This window comes from Phasianus colchicus, chromosome 1 (assembly GCF_987193195.1).
Source record: "Phasianus colchicus chromosome 1, bPhaCol1.hap1.1, whole genome shotgun sequence".
Lineage (NCBI taxonomy): Eukaryota > Metazoa > Chordata > Aves > Galliformes > Phasianidae > Phasianus > Phasianus colchicus.
Window position 1 is genome coordinate 25,575,245 of NC_143436.1, and position 20,355 is coordinate 25,595,599.

Sequence of the window (20,355 nt, forward strand, 5' to 3'; positions counted from 1 at the left end):
TTCACTGCTCTTCTGGGAGAGCTGAGGAAGAGAACTGCAAAAATGTAGCTCTGTGGCACAGGAAAGGAGGGGCACATTCCATATCAACAGCTTTAAATGAACAGACATTTCCTTCATATCGATGCCTGAAGCTGCATTAAATCTGTAGAACAAATATTTTCCTCAATCCATTTAGCAAGTTAGAAGTTCTGTAATCTGAAACAAAGAGAAAAGGAACAGATCCTTGTAACAATCTAAGTCAGCCCCTGGGGACAAAAACACCGTATCATATTGGATTGGAATAAATCCCTTCACTTAAAAATGAAATTTTAAAAAAATAATACACAAGTATTTAATAGCACATAACACTACTAGCTCTTAATAGTAATGAAAAAAGTAAATCCTAGTCAAAATGAGACAATATGAGGTACTCCAGATAGTAGTCAGCTCAGGTAACGGTCTTTCTATCTTAAGTACTGACTCAGATAATGAAATTTATTTTCACAAAAAATAACCATCTTGAAAGGTGTTGATTGTTTTCACCCTGTAACGTCATACACTTCCTATACACTAATTCACAAACATTAGAACAGTACTGAACTCAGCAAAACATGTTTTGTTTGTAAACCTTAAACCATCAGTGTCAATCTCAAACTTCAGCTATCACCATCAGTTTCTAAAATCTGTGAACAAAAAAAAAGTACTGCTAATTAAGCTACAGGGAGTTGAATATATCATTTTTTGCCTGCATCTGTATTTCTCTGAAAGCCTGTGTCTTGCCAGTAGTGAGCTAGAGAACAAATGGGCTAGGAAAAGCACAGACATACAAAGGGGATTCCAGAACTATTGATGGCACCACATGTCCCAAACTTGTAGTGCAGAACATTGTTCCTGAAGTGGTTTTACTCCAATTTATCTTTTCTGTAGTCCTTTTTCCAGGTATGTGCTTCAAAGCTCATACATATGAGCAACCAGGAAATTACCGAAACAGCTGAAAAAATTAAGAACATTTCAGGTTCAGAATTTAAACAAAATCCAGCTTCTTATTCATGTATCGTGCTTTGAACAGCTCTTTAATCTCTGAGAACAGCAAATTAAAAAATAGAGGTGTGTCCAATAAAGTTGCATCTAGTCCTGCTCTGAAGAAACTACACTGGTATTCTAAGGCACTCAACATGCTTCAAAACATCACCAAAACTTATTCTTTGGTACTGCACACTTCAACACAGGACTAAGCCTGAACAATTTAACCAATTTAACCAATCCAGGAAGCAAAATACCATGTTGGGCAGCCAGCTGGGAGCTAGCACAACCCCCCTATGATTTGACAAAAGATCTGATGTAGATTTATAGCTAGCTCTTATCCAACAACCACGAGAAGGCAAGCAGCAAGGTATTTTTCTGATGCTTATTTGATATCTATCTGATCCATAAAAATTTCACCATCTCCTTGCAAGAGTCATTCCTAGAGAACTGAAAAAGCTATGAAATCTTACACTTATCGTGAAGCAAAGTTCTTCACTTTTGTTTGAGAAGTTAAAAGCATACAGCATGGCTAACCAAACATACACAGACTTGGTAGTGCCATCTCCCCAAAGCAGAACCACACCATTCTGCCAGCTCAATGCAAGCACTCCTCAGTTCCAGAACCAGGCCTCTCTTTCTCAGCAGCTGCGGCAGAGATGGTGTTCCATCACACCAGAACAAATCCTTCATTTACATGTGCAGAATATTCACCCACTGTAAAACCTACATTTCTGAAGTGATCTTTCCTATTAGGTCAAGCTCATTATTTATCATTAATTATTTCAAGGATACCAAGCCTGGATTCAAGAGCAATGGGGAGTAAAAAGGAAGAAGAGCAGAGCTTGCTCTGCGAGAAACACCTATTCCCAGACTGAGATGCCACCTTACCCATACCCAAATCCACCCCTGCCACTCCAGTGCCTTAAAATTATCTCTCAAAGTTAATTTGCAGTTCTGAAGTTTTAACACTCTGTCAAATTAAGAAGCAAGTATTTGAAGGGCCTTGCATTTTGGAAGCTGGTTACTCAGCAGTAGAAACAGCAACTCCATGCGCTGAAAAATCTGCTTTAATTTCTGCTTAAGCTGTTCCAACTTTTTAAAACCTCATTTTCAGAAACTAAAACTCAGTTTTATACAGTTCTGTCTGAGAAAAATATAATGATTTGCCATTAGAATCTATGGTTAGAATTTTTATCCCATTCCTCTTTTGTTTGCAGAAATGAAACCAAACAAGGATGATATTTCACAGCAGAACTGTAGGTTGATGACTGCTGCTGAGCAATAGAAAGCTCATCTACCACATCATACATCATTCTCTCCCATTTGAAGTACTGCTAGATTAGCCAGTAATTTGTTCTACTACTTTTCTCTATTTTGAGGTTATTTTCTTTTTAACCTTATAAATGTTACTGGTGAGTTCCCCTGAGTAGCAAACTTCCACAAGAGCTGTGTGAGCACAAAGGCAGGAGCCAGGCTTCTGAGGGTGCTCCTTAGACATACGCAGTCCACGACGCGGTCAGAACGCACGTAAGCATCCAGTCTCCTCAAACTCTTCATAACAAAAGAAAATATGAACTGCAGTTTTAGAAATCACTTCAATTTAGAATAACAGCTTTCATTTGTATGCGTCTCAGATTTTTTTTTTTTTTTTTAAAACTTGTCTAGAATGCAGGCAAGTTTGCTTTGCATCATGTTTCTTTATGGAGACACGCAGTGAAAATAAACAGTAAGATCAGACAAGCTGCCACATGAGAAACTCTCATTGAACAGTTTGAGTGTGAATGCTGTCAGACACTGGAATAGGTTACCCACAGACTGTGCAGCCTCCATCCTTACGGATACCCAAAACTGAAAGGGCAAGTTCCTGAGCAACCTGATCCGAGCTGGCCTGCTTGGACAACACAGCATTTGGGATACCTCCAGAAGTTTCTTCCAGCTTGTACCACTCCACAAATAATTGCAGTTATACATACAGTATATGATCAATTTTTCAACATTTTCATACAGATAAAATGATTACAATTTTGATTCTGTCCTTTGATCTCAAGAGTAGCAATGCATTTTTAAAAATCTTCTTCTAACTCACACTAACACATTTCCCTATCTCAGCTATGGACATAAAAAAGCCTTGGGAAGGCTGCCATATTCAGAATTACACAGCAGTCTGAGATGCACTCTCAACTTCCTCATTCTTATTAAAGAATTGTCACGAAGTGTTATCAAATAGTAACCATTAAGTTGAACTTCACATCTGTAGGAAAGCAACTCCCTCTACAAAACTTCTGTTTCACTCATGGAAAAATATTAACTTTGACAATGAGACTGTTTCCACAATGCGATGACTTAAACACACACTAATTCAGTCACTGTTTGAGTGTTTTTCACATTCAATAATTGAAAGATTTTCAGTCGGCCATAGGAACACGCTACAGCATTGCTAGTTCCATTCAGAGCTTCAACAAGAACAGGAGGGAGGGCTCACAAAGTTCCCCTGCAGGACAGGTTAGCAAAGCTACATCTTTAATATACTACAGAGTATACATTTTATGAACTAGAAAGAAAGAACAATACCTGCAAAACATCACCTTCAGTTATGGATTACAATTATATCCATAGCTGACTATTAAAATCTTGCTCCTGCTCCAAAATGTTCTGATCCTTATTTCCTACGGTCTCCAAATCTCATTTGGGGCAATTCCGAAAATTAAGATTACAGACCCTTTCAAAACAAATGACTTAGAGCACAAATTGACATACTAAACATCAGCATTTAAAAATCAGACTATTTTTAAAAGAATAACTATCTTTAAAAAAAGCCTACTGATGCTTTTGAGCTCATGGCTGGGTTTGCTCCTGCACAGGGAGCTCTGCTGCCGACATGCAAAGCCTGAACACAAGACAGTGCATTTTACTGGTTTAGACTTTTCATCTCAAAGCATTTACTAGAGAAAAGAGTTTTCCTTAACTACTCTAAATTCCACTGCAGAGTTTTGCTAGCATATTTATACTTAGCTTTGCAGGTTTTCACACCTAGTTCAAAAAGCTGTCAAAAAACCTAATGTATCAGGAAATCTGCGATAGCAATGTGGGTTCATTTTCACAAATGCGACCATTTCCTCATCAGAAGGGAAGTTTTGTTTTACCTCCAGCCAGTTGGCCGACTGCTAAACTCCACCTTACTCAATATGCCTCCCTGAACAAGTAGAACTACACTGAGGCATAACCTTACTGAAAGAGGCGGGGTTCCTCTCTGATACCATGTTTGACAATACACGTACTTTTATGCTCAGCATTTTAAGGAATGTGAGCTATTTTTACATTAAAAAACATCGTGATGTTCTCTAACTTCCCATCAATACTCTCCCCTTTCTTCACTAAAGACATCTGTTTTCTCAGACTATCAGACTATCTCCACAACAACATGGCTATTTAACTCCTGTGCTTTGTAGTAAGAGGGATTTACATTGCAAAAAGAAAAAAAGACAAAAAAACCTACAGCAAACGCATCCTGGTGAGTCACCAAAAGGCACTGACTACAGAACATCCTTAGGATTCAAACAGTTGCAGCCCTATTTTGTGTATGCTGCTATTTATTAACAAGTATTTACATTAACAAATACATCTTCTATAATGAGAACAATCTCTTCTGTTAAGCACTGCTTATATTCATGTAAATAAATTGCAATTTGTATATACACACTAATAAGCTCACAGAAAAAAACAAAACATTTTTATATATGCTTATCAGTTTGACATAGCCACAGGTAGAACAATTCGTAGAGGAACTGAAACATAACTACACTGCATAAAATGGTTATTGAGCTTAAAAAAAACCCTACTTCAAACGTCATAGATAAATAAATAGATTTTGTATTCAAGACTTAATCGGAGGACAAATTACCTCTGAAGTGAAGGAAAGCGATGATTTTCCACTGCTGCCTCCCTTAAAAGTTCTGGACTTCAATATTTCCACCTCTCTCATCTAACTTTTATTTACAGACTGAAACATAAACATAATATTTTCTTTTCCCACCTAACTGAAACGTTCTTAACTTTCAGAGACCTACAGAACACCACAAACCACTGTGTCTCAAAGAAGCTGTCTTTAGTACTGGACAGCCCCCGGTGATACATGGGATAGAACAGCTCCCCTTTGAGGACAGGCTGAGAGGGCTGGGGCTGTTCAGCCTGCAGTACAGAAGGCTCTAGGGAGACCTGAGAGCAGCCCTTCTGTGTCTGAAAAGGGGCTATAAAAAAGAGACAGACTCTTAGCAGGCTCTGTTGCGACAAAACAACAGAAAATGGTTTCAAGCTAAAAAATGTGAGATTTGGATGGATATAAGAACAGCTTTTTATGATGAGGGCGGTGAGGCACTGCAACAGGCTGCCCAGAGGGCTGCTGGGTGCCCTGCCCCTGGAGACACTCAAGGCTGGACAGGGCTCTGAGCAACCTGATCTAGCTGTGGTGTCCGTTCATTGCAGGGGAGGTTGGACTAGATGGCCTTTAAAGGTCCCTTCCAACTCAAACAATTCTATGATACACCATCCTGCACATGGAAACAAAGTTCTCTCGCAATTGCTCTTCTCCTTCCTTGGTTTTTGAGCTCCTTCACCTGAACTAAGCACTTCTTTCTGCCTCTGCAGCACTTACAGTTCCTGCCTGCACAAAGAGGAAGACAAAAACCAAGTACAATTCACAACTTGTGGTATCACTTAATCCCTCACTGTAGCTACATCTCTTATCAAAATTTCCCATAGCATCACCACTGTCTGTCAGCCTTTGATGGCCTTTATTTCATGTAAAGGGAGAAAGTTACACAAAGAAGCAATCTGATTATTCTCTGTGAAAATGAATGTCTGTATGCCCACCATTCCTTCTGGATTTACATTACAGTCCCTGTTAGATGAGGGAGAAGTGCGTGCTTTCCATATGCTAGCCAGCAGCATTATTTTAGCTCACTAAAACGCAATGTTTAAGAAAAATCTTGCCTAGCTTCATAAATATTAGCTTAAAAAAAATTCTGTATCATTCACAGAAAGTTGAGACATCAGGAATGAATTAAACTGAAGAAATTCAGTGCAAGATATATACATGTACATGAAGTATTCGCTCTTCTAAATTTCATTCCTTATACAGTATTCATTTAGTGGCTCAGTAGAAGGCAAATCCACTTCATTTTACAATAACTCAGATCCTCCAAATGCTTTAAACTGAATATATATTCTACTTAGTTAACTTAGAGTGCACAAAGTTACCAGTTTAATACCACCAGAAAATGATTACAGTTTTTAAGCAGTACACATTTTTGTTGTAAAATGATAGCACAACTTAAATATATCCGTGCTTTCAAAAGCATTGCTAAAAGGATACCTAAAATAAGTTACATGTCAGAGTCAAATATAAATCCATAAACAGCTTCTCCAAACACTGGTGAGAGCCACAGAACACAGTGAATGCTTATTTCAGCATGGATATATATATATAACACTGATAAACCTTCTAAGAGGTACAGATTCATGAAAACTAATCCACATACCTCTTCTGTGAAAAATTAAAATCTGGAGGTATCACAAGACCTGCATGGATATTTATTTGCTTTTCCATGAGCTTGCAGCATTATCCATCTTTGTTTTATTGCCAGTAAATATACAGCCAGGCTTGGAAAACTCCAATCATGTAAAACGATCAATTTTATAGAGGACTGAAATGGGTAGAGGAATCAATTTAAATTTGCAATGGAAAAACGCTGACTTTATTCAATTATACGAAGGCAGGAGGAGCCTCCAAGAAGTCTGCACCAATTTGGAGAAAAAAGAAAAACTGCAATTAAAGGACAAAAGAAAGTTCAGAACTTAACTTCATCAGTCAGTTGAGCACAGGCAGTACTTCTCAGCTCACAGAGAGGTAAGAAGAAAGCGTCACTGTATCTTACATTATTTGACAGGACAAAAGGCAATAAGAACGAACTGAAACAGGAAGTTCTGTTTGGCACAAGGAAGAAAGCACTTCTGCTCTTTGTGGGTGGCTGAGTGCTGGCATAGGTTACTCCTCTTTTGGGATCTTCAGAAGCAGCCTGGATGTAATCATGGGTAACCTGCTTGGGCCGGGTGAACCCTGAGGTTTCTGCTAACCTTAGCCATCCTCCAGCCCTGTGATCTTAACTTGCACACTCAGCATGTTCAGGCATATAGTCTATCAAGTGGATTAAAGATACTTGTATGTTCCAGAAAGAATACAATCACAGACTGACACACATAACACATGTGAATCTGAACCAAATAGAAGACCAATCTCAAAACCTGTGGCTGGGAATAGAAATTAGGGATCCACACACTCAGCATCTTGGCCCACAAGTGCCTCTCCAGCTCTGAAACACAGCCCTGCCAATCTAGAAAAGTACAGAGAATCTACGTTATTGTAACCATTTACAACATTTCTGGATATCTATCTCCTAACTTCAGAGAAGCCTGAAGCATTTATTTTTCCTGACGTCTCCAACACTTATGTCACCTCAAAGCTTCTGCGTTTTTTTAGGACAGAAATGCATAACACTGTGCATTGTGTGAAGACGTGAGCCGTGCACATGAAGCACCGCAGGCTCTGAGCAGGCAGATGCCATGAAGCTGGCTCCGAGGAGAAGGCAGGGAGTTCTGGTAACGGAGCTCTTGTAATACAGGCTGCTCCTTCAGAGATGTCCTGGGAAAACCTGCTTGAAGCCGGAGGAGTTGCCACGGCCACAAGCAGAGATCACACACACACACACACGGGCAGCACGAACCCTCTGACACCCCTTCCCCCGCTGCTGCCACCTAAGAGGAAACGAGAAAGCCTTCCTCGCCCCACACCCTTCCTCCCCTAGGGCACCCCGGCTCGGGGGCCAGGCCGAGGCACGGCCCCATCCCTGGGGAGAGCAGGAGGCCCGGGAAAGGGGAAGCGGAGATGGAGGAAGGGCCGGAGGAGCCTTTTCTACTCCCGGCTCGCCGCTAAGCGCCCCCCGGCCGCCGCCGCCGCCCCCAGCGCACACGGGATCCCGCCCCGCCGGGCCCGGCTCTCCCGTCCGCCTCGCACCCTACAAGGAGCGGCGGGAGCTGCCCCGGGCCGGCCCTGCCCCCCTCCTGCCCGCGGACCCTCCTCCAGCCCCCGGCTGACGGGCCGAGCCGCGGCCCCGAACGGCGACGGTCCCGCGGCCCGCCGACTCAGAGGACCGGAGAAGAGCGGGGTTCGGCGGCGGGAAACGGCATCCCCACGCCGCCCACCCCTACCTTCTCTTCATCTGAGAGCTGCTCCTCCAGGTCCGCCATCTTGCCGTCCGGCGCCCCGCGGCTCCGCCCTCGCATGCAGGAAGGGCGCCCCCGCCCCTACGGCTGCGGCGCGTCTGCGCATGCGCGCTGCGGGGGCGGGAGCCGGCTGCGAGAAGGGCGGGCGGTGGGCGGGGCGTGCCTGGCGCCCACGGAGAAGGCGGGGGGTGGTGGCGTTAGGAAAGCTGTGGTTGGGTTTGGGGACTGTGAAATTGAGTGTCTTCATCTACCAGGAGCATAGGGGATGGTGGAAGAACTAGCGCTGGCTGGGAGTGCTCCTCATCTCCTGTCAGGCGCTGCTCAGGACGTGGTTTCCTCCAGAGCCCTTCTGGTGGGGCTGTCTGAGCTCAGGGAGATGGGAGGAAGCCCTGAGGAAGCTGAAATGCTGTGGTGAAAAAGGAAACCGAAGGCTGAGAAGAGTCAGATGATGTTTCTGAGATATCCTTCCTGTTTTCTCAATGACAACTAGAGAAAACACGGGAAATGAGGGAGTTAGCCAGCCAAGTTCTGCTGCTTGGGCTGTGTGGAATACTGGGATAAAGGCTGAATAAAATGACTGTAAGCACCATCTCATTAATAGGGGTGCCAGTTTCCGGAGTGGTACAATAGCACATGCACATGAAATAACACAAAAATCCTCATTCCGCATTCTAAAAAAATGACAACCCTTCAGTGCTATGAGGTGAATCCAAACATTACATTATTTTTATTGGGTACATCTTTCAGTTGTATTAGTACTAGGAAACCAAAATGACAGCTTGGAGCTTGAGAAAGATCACACGATTACTATAATTAAGTTTGTGGGTAGGGTCTTGTAATGAGGATATTGGAATTGATGGTTAGACCTTGTTCCTCAGAATTGAAAAGCTAAGAGGGTTAGTATGTTATGCCAGAGTGGCTATTAGCTGTTACAAAGCCCAGGTTTTGGAATAATAAGATAATTAAAGTTCTTATTCGTTAAATGAAATATGATCTACAATGGTCCACCTAATCTTGCTGTAGAGTAAGGTGAAATTCTTAAGGATTTATTCCCAGTATGTGGGAGGAATTAAGTTTTTATCATTGTTTCAAAGTGAAGGAAGTATGGCAGAGCATACTTTCACATCCAGTGATAATTTTATGAAAAGAATTAAAAAAGCAGAGTTTCTTCTTGTTAACCACAGTGTATTCACCCAAGCTGTGATGGATAAGGAACAGCAGATCATTGACTGGAAAATGTACAGGTGTCAAGATAGATCTAAGTAGATTATAATTAGTGGTGTGATACAGTCACCTTCTAGCAAAAGATCTTGGTGTGCTCAAAGGTTCATCCGTCTCTGTTGCAACAGCAGCCATATAAAATTGCTTAATACCGTCATGTGCAGTACAGCAAATTATTCCCAGTATTTGTAGCATTCTAGATGCCCTAAAGGGACTGTTGTATTTAAATAAAAGAAAGCAATATTGCACAAGTAGTTGTTGCAGGTCAAGTGGGCACTGGAAAATTACAATGCCACTGAAAATATATAAACAAAAGATGAAAATGAAAAAGTCAGTGAATGTACAATTTGGGCAATACATTTGACTCAGAAAAGTTGAAGAGAGATTTTAAATATCTGTAGCTGTGGTGGACAAAGTTAATGAACAGTTCATGCTCATGTTGGGAACAAAATAAACAACATACAAATCTTATATGTGATGAGGTCCTTGCTAGAGGGAAAGCAGTGAAGCGTAGAGAAAGAAAGGTATGTCTTGATGTAGTTTGGTTTGGGAACATCTCACACTTGTTCTTTGGAGTCAACAACTACAGTTAATGGTCTGTAGCAGGGAAAGCATCGTGTCGCATTCAGTTTCACGCAACAGGAATTGATAATTTCTACACAGGAGTCTTAAAGCTGGGGAGGTCTGTGTTGATTTTGGGATTTGCCAGCTACTGGGATATTGCCAAGGAAACTGCTTTATTTAAAACGTAAAAAGAGGATCACTCAAGAAGGTAGGTCTTGGCAAATAAACATGACTGATTTTCTCATAAGATACGATATCTACCTGCTGGTTTTACTGTGTTTAAACAAGAGATTTTTTCTTAAAATTTGCAGAAATTTGTCATGGTGAGAGGAATGATTCAGGAGAGGACTGTTTAGTCATCACAGGTATTAGTGGGAACCTTCTGCATATTGCACTGGCAGGTACTTTACTGTGACCTTAGGACTTAATGGGAAATGAATAATCAGAATAATGTGGAAATAAGTACTGCTCTTGCCTTATGACTCAGTGTTTTGAAGTGATTTTATGTCTTTTCAGGAAGAATATGGACACTTCAGAGGGAGTTTAAAGGAAAGAGAACTAAAAATATTTCTGAAGATGCAGAGCAAATTGCAGGATGGGAAGCTTAAGGATGCCAAGATTAAGAAGTGACTTAGAAAATATCTCCTCAGGGGGTGACTGCAGTATAAATAAAGCAGTGATGCCTGTGTTAGTTTGGAATTTATCTGCATCTTATCTGAAGTTATATTTCCTCACCTGCTGTTTTAATTTGAGCAAACTCAATTTCCAACCACTAGCTCTTACGCTATGAAGTTCATCTACATTAGCTTTTTTATGTGCCACTGTCTCTACACATTGATCAAAGGTTAATTTGCAGTAAAGTGAAACATACAATTGCTAACTAGCCAGCCCACATTTAAATGAATTTCTAATCCCACATTGGAACTCACTCTGGGCTGCCCGGTCTATCTGATGAGCAGTGTGTGGTTTACTGGTGCAAGGAGAGAAGGACAATTTAAAATAGAAAAGCAGCTATTGAGTTCTACTTAATTCAATCAAACACTGTATAGCTACCGATCAAGTACCTTGCTGTTTTGCTGTACTGTTTCTGTCATTTTTTTTGGTATCGACTCTGTAAGGCCAGACCCCTACCCTTGATTAGAACTGGAAGAAAGAGCCCAGCAATCCTTCCTTCAAGGTTTCTTTCCTGGGCAGTCAGAATGGCTTCAGAGAAACAGCTTCTGTGCCAAAGCAATCCTGAAGACTGGTAAGTGCTCAATGGTACCTAGGGGTTAGCACAGCACACTTCCTCTTGTCTTTTGCACTGACCCCAAAGACTGACATAGGCAATGCAGAAAAAGGGGAAAAAAAAATAATTCCATTATTCTGATTGATAGCTGATCTTTTGCATGTGCTCAAAAGACAAATCAATGAGAAGTGTACCTCGTACCTCCCTGTTTAATGCAGAGGATGCTTCTTAGGTTAGTGGTGAACCTGGGCTGAGCTTAGCACCTGCTCAGATGGTGCTTCCAGCCATGTGGCAGGAGAAGCTCTTGGAATGGTGTGCAGGGCTGTCCTTGCTACTTGCCCCTCTCTGTGGGAAGCACTTTCCTTCATCCTGACATCTTTCAATACAAATCCTCACATTACGGTGAGCTGGTGGGAGGCATACTTCAATTCCTGAGGTTGCCAAATACATATCAGATCTTAGAGCCTTGAGAATTGCCTGCCAGTTTGCATCTATATTTGGGGGAAGAGGGGAGCAGTATTTGATCTTTGCTAACCTCCCAGTTCACTCTTTTTACCTTACAGAACCTTAACAGTTAAAGTAAACAGGTTTGTTCTAGAAGAATTGAATGCTAAATCCTTATATTAAATGCTTAAAGCCATGTAGGGAAGAAAGCTATAATGAAGTCTAACTCTAGTGCAAACTTTAGATTGAGCTTCCTCCTTGGCTAACACAATCTTTTAGGCTGCAGCAGGTATTCAAGAGAATGACTCAGTAGCCCTTCACCATCTGTGGAAGTCTTATTTCTGAGGATATTTAGACTTTTTCAGTGACATTTCTAAGATTGTCGCAACATTATGTTTCACACTATAATGTTTTTTAAAACGCTTTTAAAAATTTTGCATCGTATTTTATGTTTATGATTATGCATGTCATAAGTATCAGGATGACAGGCTTGATATTTAGAGTGGATTTTTTTTTGCTATGTTTTAGGGGATGATTTTACCATTGCATTCAAATTTGATCCAGGCTTGCTCTGTGGCTTCCTACTCTGCTTCTATTCTTGGGAGCTTTCTCAGCTTCTTTTTCCACCCCACCCCCTCCAGGAATAGTCAGCTATATATCTTGCCTTATGTAATTCAAATTCAGAGTCCTAGGTTTGCCTTTCTTTTGACACGTATCTATGTTTTAGGAATTATGAAGGCTGCTCTGAAAGTAATGGCTCCTATTTTTGTTAATTTGGCCCACAGCCAGAGGTGTTGATATGGCAGTAGAGGTTGAAACTTTCCACCAATATTCTGTTAAATTTTGTTGCCATGCAAGCAGCAGAGGGGCAGTCTGACAAAATGGCATTTGACATGGAAGTGCATAGTAGCAAAGGTGTGTCATTGGATTCTCCAAGTGGAAAAAAATGGAACCCGTTGACATTCATCAATGCTTGCTGTAGGTTTGTGGAAATCAAACAGTGGATGAGAGCATAGTGGGGTAGTGGGTGGTGTGTTTCAGCAATGACACCATCACAGCAGCTGTGTGACAGTGGGTCACCAGCATTGGTGCAGGTTTTTACGAGTGAAGCATGAAAACTCTTGTTTATTGCCAGTGAAAATATATACCTAACAGTGGTGACTGTATTGAAAAATGGTGTTTTGTTGCTGAGAATTTGCTCTGTTGAGTAGTGTTATTGTGCTCTTTGTTATAATATCCCTGGAAATAAATTTGAGGCATTACTTTTTGAGCAACCGATGGTGATAGCCATGTTGTTTCTTAGCTTCATCTTAAATGTAGACCAGTAGCTCCCTGTTTGCAGCAAGACCTACTTCTCCTCCAGAGAAAAGGTACCAAAGGAGGTTCAGAGTGGGATTATTTATTTGTGATACAGAATTTATATTCAGAGATAGGAATGCACAAATGCAGGGTGAAAAAGAGTGAGTGTTGAGCATCCAAAAAGCAGTTGACCAAAGGAAGGAAATACAGCTTTGTCTTGTTGGCTTCTACTCCTGCTTCAGCAGAGATAGGAAGTTGCAGGTCTTTGAAGGGAGGGTTGAGTGGGCTATGGTGACAGCAGCAATTGCAAAGGGGTGGAGGCAACAAGAAGATGATAAGTATGAAATGCTGCACAATAAAATATCTAGGCAGGTCTGAGCTACATTTTAGAAGAAGCAATGCTTACATAATCTAGATTATGTGTTGATTTTCAGAGGTGCTAAAAATTGGATGTTTTGTTGATTCTGAAGCATGTAATCTTCACTCACTGTGTAGGTGTCAGTAGGCTTCTCCCAACACATTTGTTATCTTTGCTATTTTAGTATGTGAACCACTTAAAAGCTACGGTGTTAGCTTTTAAAATCTTGCCTACTTACCCACCTTTTTCTTCGCCTGCCCCTTTGACTTCTTGAATGTGTTGTTTGATAAAGTTGTCAGATTTGCAAAAGACTTCATCTAAAATTCTCTGCTGACAGAATCCTGATTTCCTTCTGAAATGCAGAAATGGAGCACTGTTGAGTAAGGAAGGTTATTGGCTGCTTATAAACATCTTTCATTACAGAATACCTTAATAATTTTATTATGATCTATTTCACTATGGAGAGTAAAATGGCATTCTAAAAGTATTCTTCCAGTTAGCAGTGTTAGATGGATTGCCAGTATCAGTCAATTTTAAGGGTTAAAATTACAACATCAGAGTTTGCAGGAAAAATTGCAAGACTACTTGGAATCTAGCATTTTCTCTACCATTTTTTTCAGTGTCTGTAGAAAAATTTCTAATTTAAACATTAGTCTGTGCTACTGATTTTCTAATAAATGATATTATAGCCTTGTGCTTTGACAGAACTTTGGAAAGAACGATATTAACATGCATATATGTTAGCATGCTGTTTTTCAAAGATACATAAATTAGCTATATACAGTTACACATACAGCTAGAGGGTGTCGAAAACATTGATAAGCTGGAAAAGGGTTCAAAAAGAATAATTAGGGACTGGAAAATGTGAGCAATTCAATCTGGTTCATCAGCAAAAAGCTTGAAAGTTTTCTGTGGTCAGAAAGTTGCTAATAGGATGTTTTGGTACAGTAGAGTGTGACATGACCAGATATTGAAACAGGACGCTTTCAAGCTACAAACGAACATAAATTTTACTTGCCAGAGTAGTTGACTATTGGGACAATTTAGCCAGAACAGCACTGGGTCTAGCAAATGTAGAGCAAGTATTTGATGCTTTTCTAAAAGAAAAATTCTACAGTTCAGCAAGGAATTAAGTCCATGGCCTCTGCTGTAGAAGAAGGTAGCGAGGAAGATCCTGAAGCGATCCCACATGATGTTGTAGGGTATGATTCTGTTAACCATTCTCCAGCTTGACAACTGATGGAGAGAAATTCAAGTAGCTCCAATGAGAGAGCGAAAGAAGAGAGAGCTTGAGCACAACAAACACTCCAAAGTGGAAGGGGATTTGGCTGCTAAAAGGGAGTGATAAAAAAGCACCAGGGAAGTTACTGAAGTTGAAATGGACATTAACAGATTAGAGGTCAGAGTCAAATAGAAGGCCTGTGAAGATGAGAGCATTTAAAATGAGATTATTTGGGGAGTTTTTTCAATGCTTCATCTGTAAACATCTGAGTCTGAGCTGTTGACCCTGGGTTCCCATTACATCAACAGGGAGATATAAGCATGCCAGGGGTGAGATTTGTTTGACCTAGTTAAGATGCCTGCTTTAGGATAAGACTGTTGGTTCTAATGGGGTTGCCTAGTTCAGATCCAGATGTTTAAATATGGGGGCCTATGTTATGAGAGCTGAATCCCCTTTCAGTGTAAAAAGATTAGGGGCAAGAGGGAGATGGACTGAGGAATGGGGACATGGGCTGAGGGAAAAGCAAAACAGGGCTGAAGTTACAAGGCTAATTAAAGGGAGAAAAGATTATAGTTAATTCACCATTATTCTGTGCTCCTTGGGGAACTCATGGTCAAGGAGGTAAATCTGTGTTTATCCATGAAGGACTTTGTAACAGTTTTCGTTCTCTCTGTAGAAAACTTGCTTGAGTATCAGGAATGCTGTATTGGTAGCTGTGAATAATACGGAGGTAGAGCAGGATTAGCAAGAGGAGATTGGGATTATGAGGTGGGACGATCAAAGCATGAGGGTTCTACATTCAATAATAGTTGAAGAGGGCTTTTAATTGCATGTGTGAAAACATCTCTGAGACTTCTCAAACATTAATCTAGCTCTTCTTTGGTGCACAGCATTTGTTTGCCTTTACTCTAGCCTGGATAGGTTGGGAAGAGAAGGGAGGTCCAGGAGAAAGCAGCAGTGGTGCCATGAAAAAGCAAATAAAACTGAGGAAAGCAAAGGAGCTGGAGCACTGCTCTCCCCAGCCATAAACTTACAGGAGTAGAGCAGCCAACAGGATTTGAAAAGCTCCATGAGAAACCACACAAATTCCTTTCCTTCCCTCTCACTGAGCCTGGTTCCTGTTTATATTTTAGTTATTCCCTTCTGAAAAAAGAAGTGTAGTACTCTAAATGGATTTATTTATAATGGGACATTGTTTAGCAATTCTTTTTTTTTTAACAGGAAATGGCAAGTGTGCTGATTTGTATAATGAGGTTGAGATTCACTGGAGGAGTCCAAATTCCTTTTTCTTTTCCTCTCTATAGAAATGAATTTCTTATGATAAAATCTCGGTTAAGATAAACCATACAAGAAAATACGATGGCTGAGATTTTCTGTGCCTGTGTAGATCAAGAACAATGCTACTTCTAGCTTCCTGACAGTATGGGGCCTTCATATTTGATCTTGTGTCATCTAGTAAAAAATATGTTTATTGGAAGAGCTTGATACAAAAAAAGTGTTAAAAAATGAGATGTGCATAGCACTAAAATGGTTTGCTCTCTGATATTGTTACAGTAACAACCACTGTCTTTGAACAAAAGCAACTCTTCACGGCATCTCATAGGATACTCCAGTCCTTTACAAGAAAAGGATTCCTTAAAAGCATAACCATGTTGTGTATTGATAAAGTCTCATGCACCTATTAAAATACTTTTTTCTCTGCACTGTTTCATAGAAGACTGAGTGATATAAGTTACCTATAATAGGCATGTAAACTCTATACAGCAGAAGTTATCTTTGCCTTTAGAGCACTAAACCTGTTTACTTGGGACATCTTTCATCTCTTATTGGATGATACAGTGATGCCATAAAAATATGTATGTATTCATATGTAAAAACAATTTTGAGGATATTGTCTTTCCTTTTTCCTTTACCCGAAGTATTCTAACATATGACTATAACTGCACTATTCTCAGTTTTCTGGAAACTGGGAGGTCTCTATGTGACTGTAAGAGAGTAAGGATTTCACCCACTTGGATTCTGAAACTGATGATAGCCATGGGCCAATTTGGTTAAGACTGGATCATCAGAAACCAAGGAAGGAGGCAACAATTGGGTGTGTGTGCAAATGCAAGTTCTAAACGTCTATATGTTGTCTTGAGGTAACATCTTGTTTAACTCCAAAAAAGGATATTTTCTTGTTTTGAGGCCTGTTTTATACAGAATTGAGTTATATAGCAGTGCTATATCTACTGCAAGAGCACAATTAATACCACAGGCATAACAGAGTTCAGTGTGGGAATTATCCATCATTGTGTTTCATGCTTCTTTCATACTCCACCATGAGCAACTTCAAAGGCTTCATGAAGATAGACTTTATTTAACAGCTTACATGGAACAAAAATCCATTGAAGTATTTCCACGATTGATTATATCTGTGACAAATACATTTTGATAATAGCTCCATCACTTCCTGAGAAGTATGTAACAAACAGAAAAATAACAGCTTTTTTGTTGCATTAAATTGGGATATACAGAAGTCACATTCTTCCTGTATCTTAACACGTAAGAAAGCCAACTGACAGAAGCTGAACACAACACGAGAGGAAATGCATCCCATTGTAGTGCCCCCAGGAAATAATCTTTTGGTCAAGAATGGTAACTCAGAATAAAAGTAACATAAAAAAGATCAGAGGTCAGATTATGCTGTTTTCATTTCTTTCTGCTCAAGATACAGGAGTATAACACATTAACTCTGAAAAAACGTCACCTCTTTCTGACTCCTTAACACACATTTTATGTGAGCTTATTGGCAATTGGTGGTCATCGGAAGCAGTGAAATTGCTTCTGATAAAGTCTTTGTGATGAGGCAAAGCATCATTAGGAATGGCAATAATCACTCAGAGAAAAAAGTTAACTCACCCAACCAATAGGAGGGTCTCTGACTACAGAGCCTTCTCTTCAGGGAATTGCCTTCATCCAGGCAATGTTCTTCCTTTGGAGGCTAGCCCTTAAATGAGCCCAGGGAGGGGTTGGGTGGACCCTCCTAGTCAGGTGTGAAGCACAGATGAATTGCTTCCACCTGTCCTCCCTGGGTCAGGCACTTTCTTCATCAGGTGCTCATCAGTTCCGGCCCTGACATAACAGTTCCCTTACAGCAATAGAAAATATTGAAACCAGAACTGTATTTGGTAGTATCTAATATCTCACTAAAGATTTGCAATATCTGGATGAACTATTCTGAACTAAAACAAATAAATAAATAAATGATTTTTATCCTGGAAATGGTACATACTTGTAGTCCACATGTCTTTTAAGCAGTTTTCGCATTTTTAGAGAATGATACTTGCTATTTCCGTACCTGCTTTAACATCTATTGCTGCTGTTCTAATGATACCCCTGACTGGTACAGCTCATTAGTCTGAAGGAAAGCCTCATGCACTTTCCCTCCAGATGGTAAGCTCAGGCTTTTTTCAATCTGTGGAAAGCTAATGCAAACACAGTGCGCTACTTCCTGCCTCAGCGGAAGATTTTGAACTTCTCTTTTCAGTCTCTCATATTGGATCAAGGTATATGGCAAAAAAAGAATCTTATCCCTGTTGTGATCACTAGGATGAGATAACAAAGAGATACCAAGAGTAGCGGGATATCCAAAGCTGTAAGGTAATGTTATACAGCATGGGAAAGGAATCTCTATTCTGACCGCTCTTCTTCAAATTACTGTGGCCTTCATATCAAAAGTCATTTTTAGGAAAAAAAAATAGCATCAATGAGCATTTATAGGTGTTAAAAGTGCAACGCAGGAGAAGACAAAAAGCTTTCATGAAAACTGAACGTTGACAGGTTGGTGGCAGGATGTGGAACTTTGATAACGTATGAAAAATACGGAATGGTAACAGGCAGGAGGTGGTGGGACACAGATGGAGTGCTTTTTTGTGTACTGCTTGCTGACACGATGACATAAGAAGCTGTTTCTCAGCCTTGCTGAGTGTATTTGCAGACTTGATGTAGCTGAGTCCAACTTCCTCTTGCATCCTATCACTATCCTGGATGTTCTATTTTGTCTATTAACTCATGTAGCTCTTGGTGGTTGGAACTATGTTTGTTTCTGGCAGTTTTTAGGTCTTCATCACTGCTTACTTGTTTCTGAGTTTGGCCTTAAGTTATAGTTACAAGCTTTTCTGAGTCACACCAGTTTGCTGCTGCCACCATTTTTCTCTGCTTTGTGTGTGGAAATGTTCTTGCCAGCCCAGAAGGGAAGAAAAGAAATAGGAAAGGAATGGGAAAATGAGAGGGCGGGTGGGGAGGAGGGGGGCAATAGATCTCACACCATTTTCTTTCTTTTGACCCTATTGAACCTTGCAATTTCTGGGCAGTACAGCTTACCTCTGATCATGGACTGTATTCCAGGGAAGGATTTTTCAAATGGGCTATTAGCAAACAAAAATTTATTCCAGCCCTCTTAGCCTGGCAAAGATGGGGTTTCATAACATGTGCAATGGAGGAGCTACTGGAGTGCCAAACTGTGGCCAGCCCTGCAAGCCACTGCCATGGGGCTGCTGCTGCCCTGGGTGTCAGGTGGAAGGGAAAGGGTGAAATGAGCCAAGTCTCAGGCTGCCCCAGAAGGTTTTGTGTTATGTATTAACATGTATGGGAATTTCTGTGAGCCAAGCAAAGCAAAACAAAAGAAAAACCAAAACAAATAGCGAAGTTGTTGCAATGGCTGTGGGTAGAGTAATTCCCCTAATGTCAAGAGAGGAACAGATGAAGACAGAGAAGAATTTCAGTCTTGACTGAACTGCAAAATCCCAAGGATACACGCCTGGTTTTGGTGCTGTGGCTATCTGTTTGCTCAGTGTCATCTGGGACGTGCCTTGCTCTATTTCACGCGGATTAAAGATTAGAGACACCAGGCTGTGGATGCAGAAACCCACAGTGAAACATGAGTCCTTGGGGCAGAAAGGAGTCTGAGACAATTGGCATGGAGATCTTAATCTCTTCCTGCTGCAGGACATCAGCCTCTATGAGGCTCTCTTTTGTAATATAAGGCAATCTATGCTGAGAGCTGACAATGAACATACAGTGAGTGAGCACTGAGTGCCAAGAACAATGCTGGATGCGCTGTGAAGACTCTACAGAATTTTGGGAAAAGGAAGCCAAGCCACGGTTCCCTGTTCCTGAAAGGGAATAGTTTCTAATAAGAGGAAATGTTGGATCAGTCAGAGAGACGGCGTGTCTGAAATGAAGCATGAAGCATAAAATCGGGTGACAGCAAAATCTGAGCGACTCTGTGAAATTGCTACTGCTGCAAGGACTCCTCACAGGACTGGACACCAACCAGCTGCTCGAGGTGAACAGTTACAAGTGTGCCCTTCAGGCTTTGCCCATGACACGCGGTCAGAAAAGCGTTAATGGCTTAAATTTCTCTGCTAAAAGGTGATCCATATCCACTAGCAAATGTTGTATTTAGCAGATCCTAAACAGATGCTGCTCTACAGAAAATAAAGTGGTTTTGGTTTTTTTTTCGTTCTATTTTTGCTTGTTGGTATCCATATATACACATCTAATAAAAAGCCATGAAGGATATCCAGAGATTCTTATCCAAACTATTTTGGAGCATATTATAAAGATACCATCTAAAGACAACAATAAATGTTCCACTGTAATTGCCTTGAAGCACAAGCAGTCTGGAAATCTGAGAACTATTGTTGATGTAGGACTTCTCTTTATTTCAGTCAATTCATAGCAACAGTAGTG

The 20,355-nt window shown here is 40.7% G+C and overlaps 1 protein-coding gene and 1 long non-coding RNA gene across 3 annotated transcripts in view; one reads left to right on the forward strand and one right to left on the reverse strand.

The window, feature by feature from the left end:
• The window catches only part of CAPZA2 (capping actin protein of muscle Z-line subunit alpha 2), a 28,846-nt gene extending 20,432 nt beyond the window's left edge, over positions 1 to 8,414 (reverse strand). Inside the window, exon 1 of the mRNA XM_031615449.2 lies at positions 8,269 to 8,414. Coding sequence (XP_031471309.1) covers positions 8,269 to 8,343 — 75 coding nt within the window. The 5' untranslated portion in view covers positions 8,344 to 8,414. The remainder of the gene's footprint in view (positions 1 to 8,268) is intronic.
• Positions 8,415 to 8,515: 101 nt separating this feature from the next.
• Positions 8,516 to 12,157, forward strand: LOC116244343 (uncharacterized). Of its 2 annotated transcripts, none has more exons than XR_016465085.1 (3): positions 8,516 to 10,276; positions 10,380 to 10,469; positions 10,585 to 12,157. It is a non-coding gene; the product is annotated as an uncharacterized LOC116244343 (long non-coding RNA). The 2 variants fall into 2 exon arrangements; XR_004170168.2 differs by having other exon boundaries at positions 10,380 to 10,433.
• Positions 12,158 to 20,355: the final 8,198 nt, after the last annotated feature.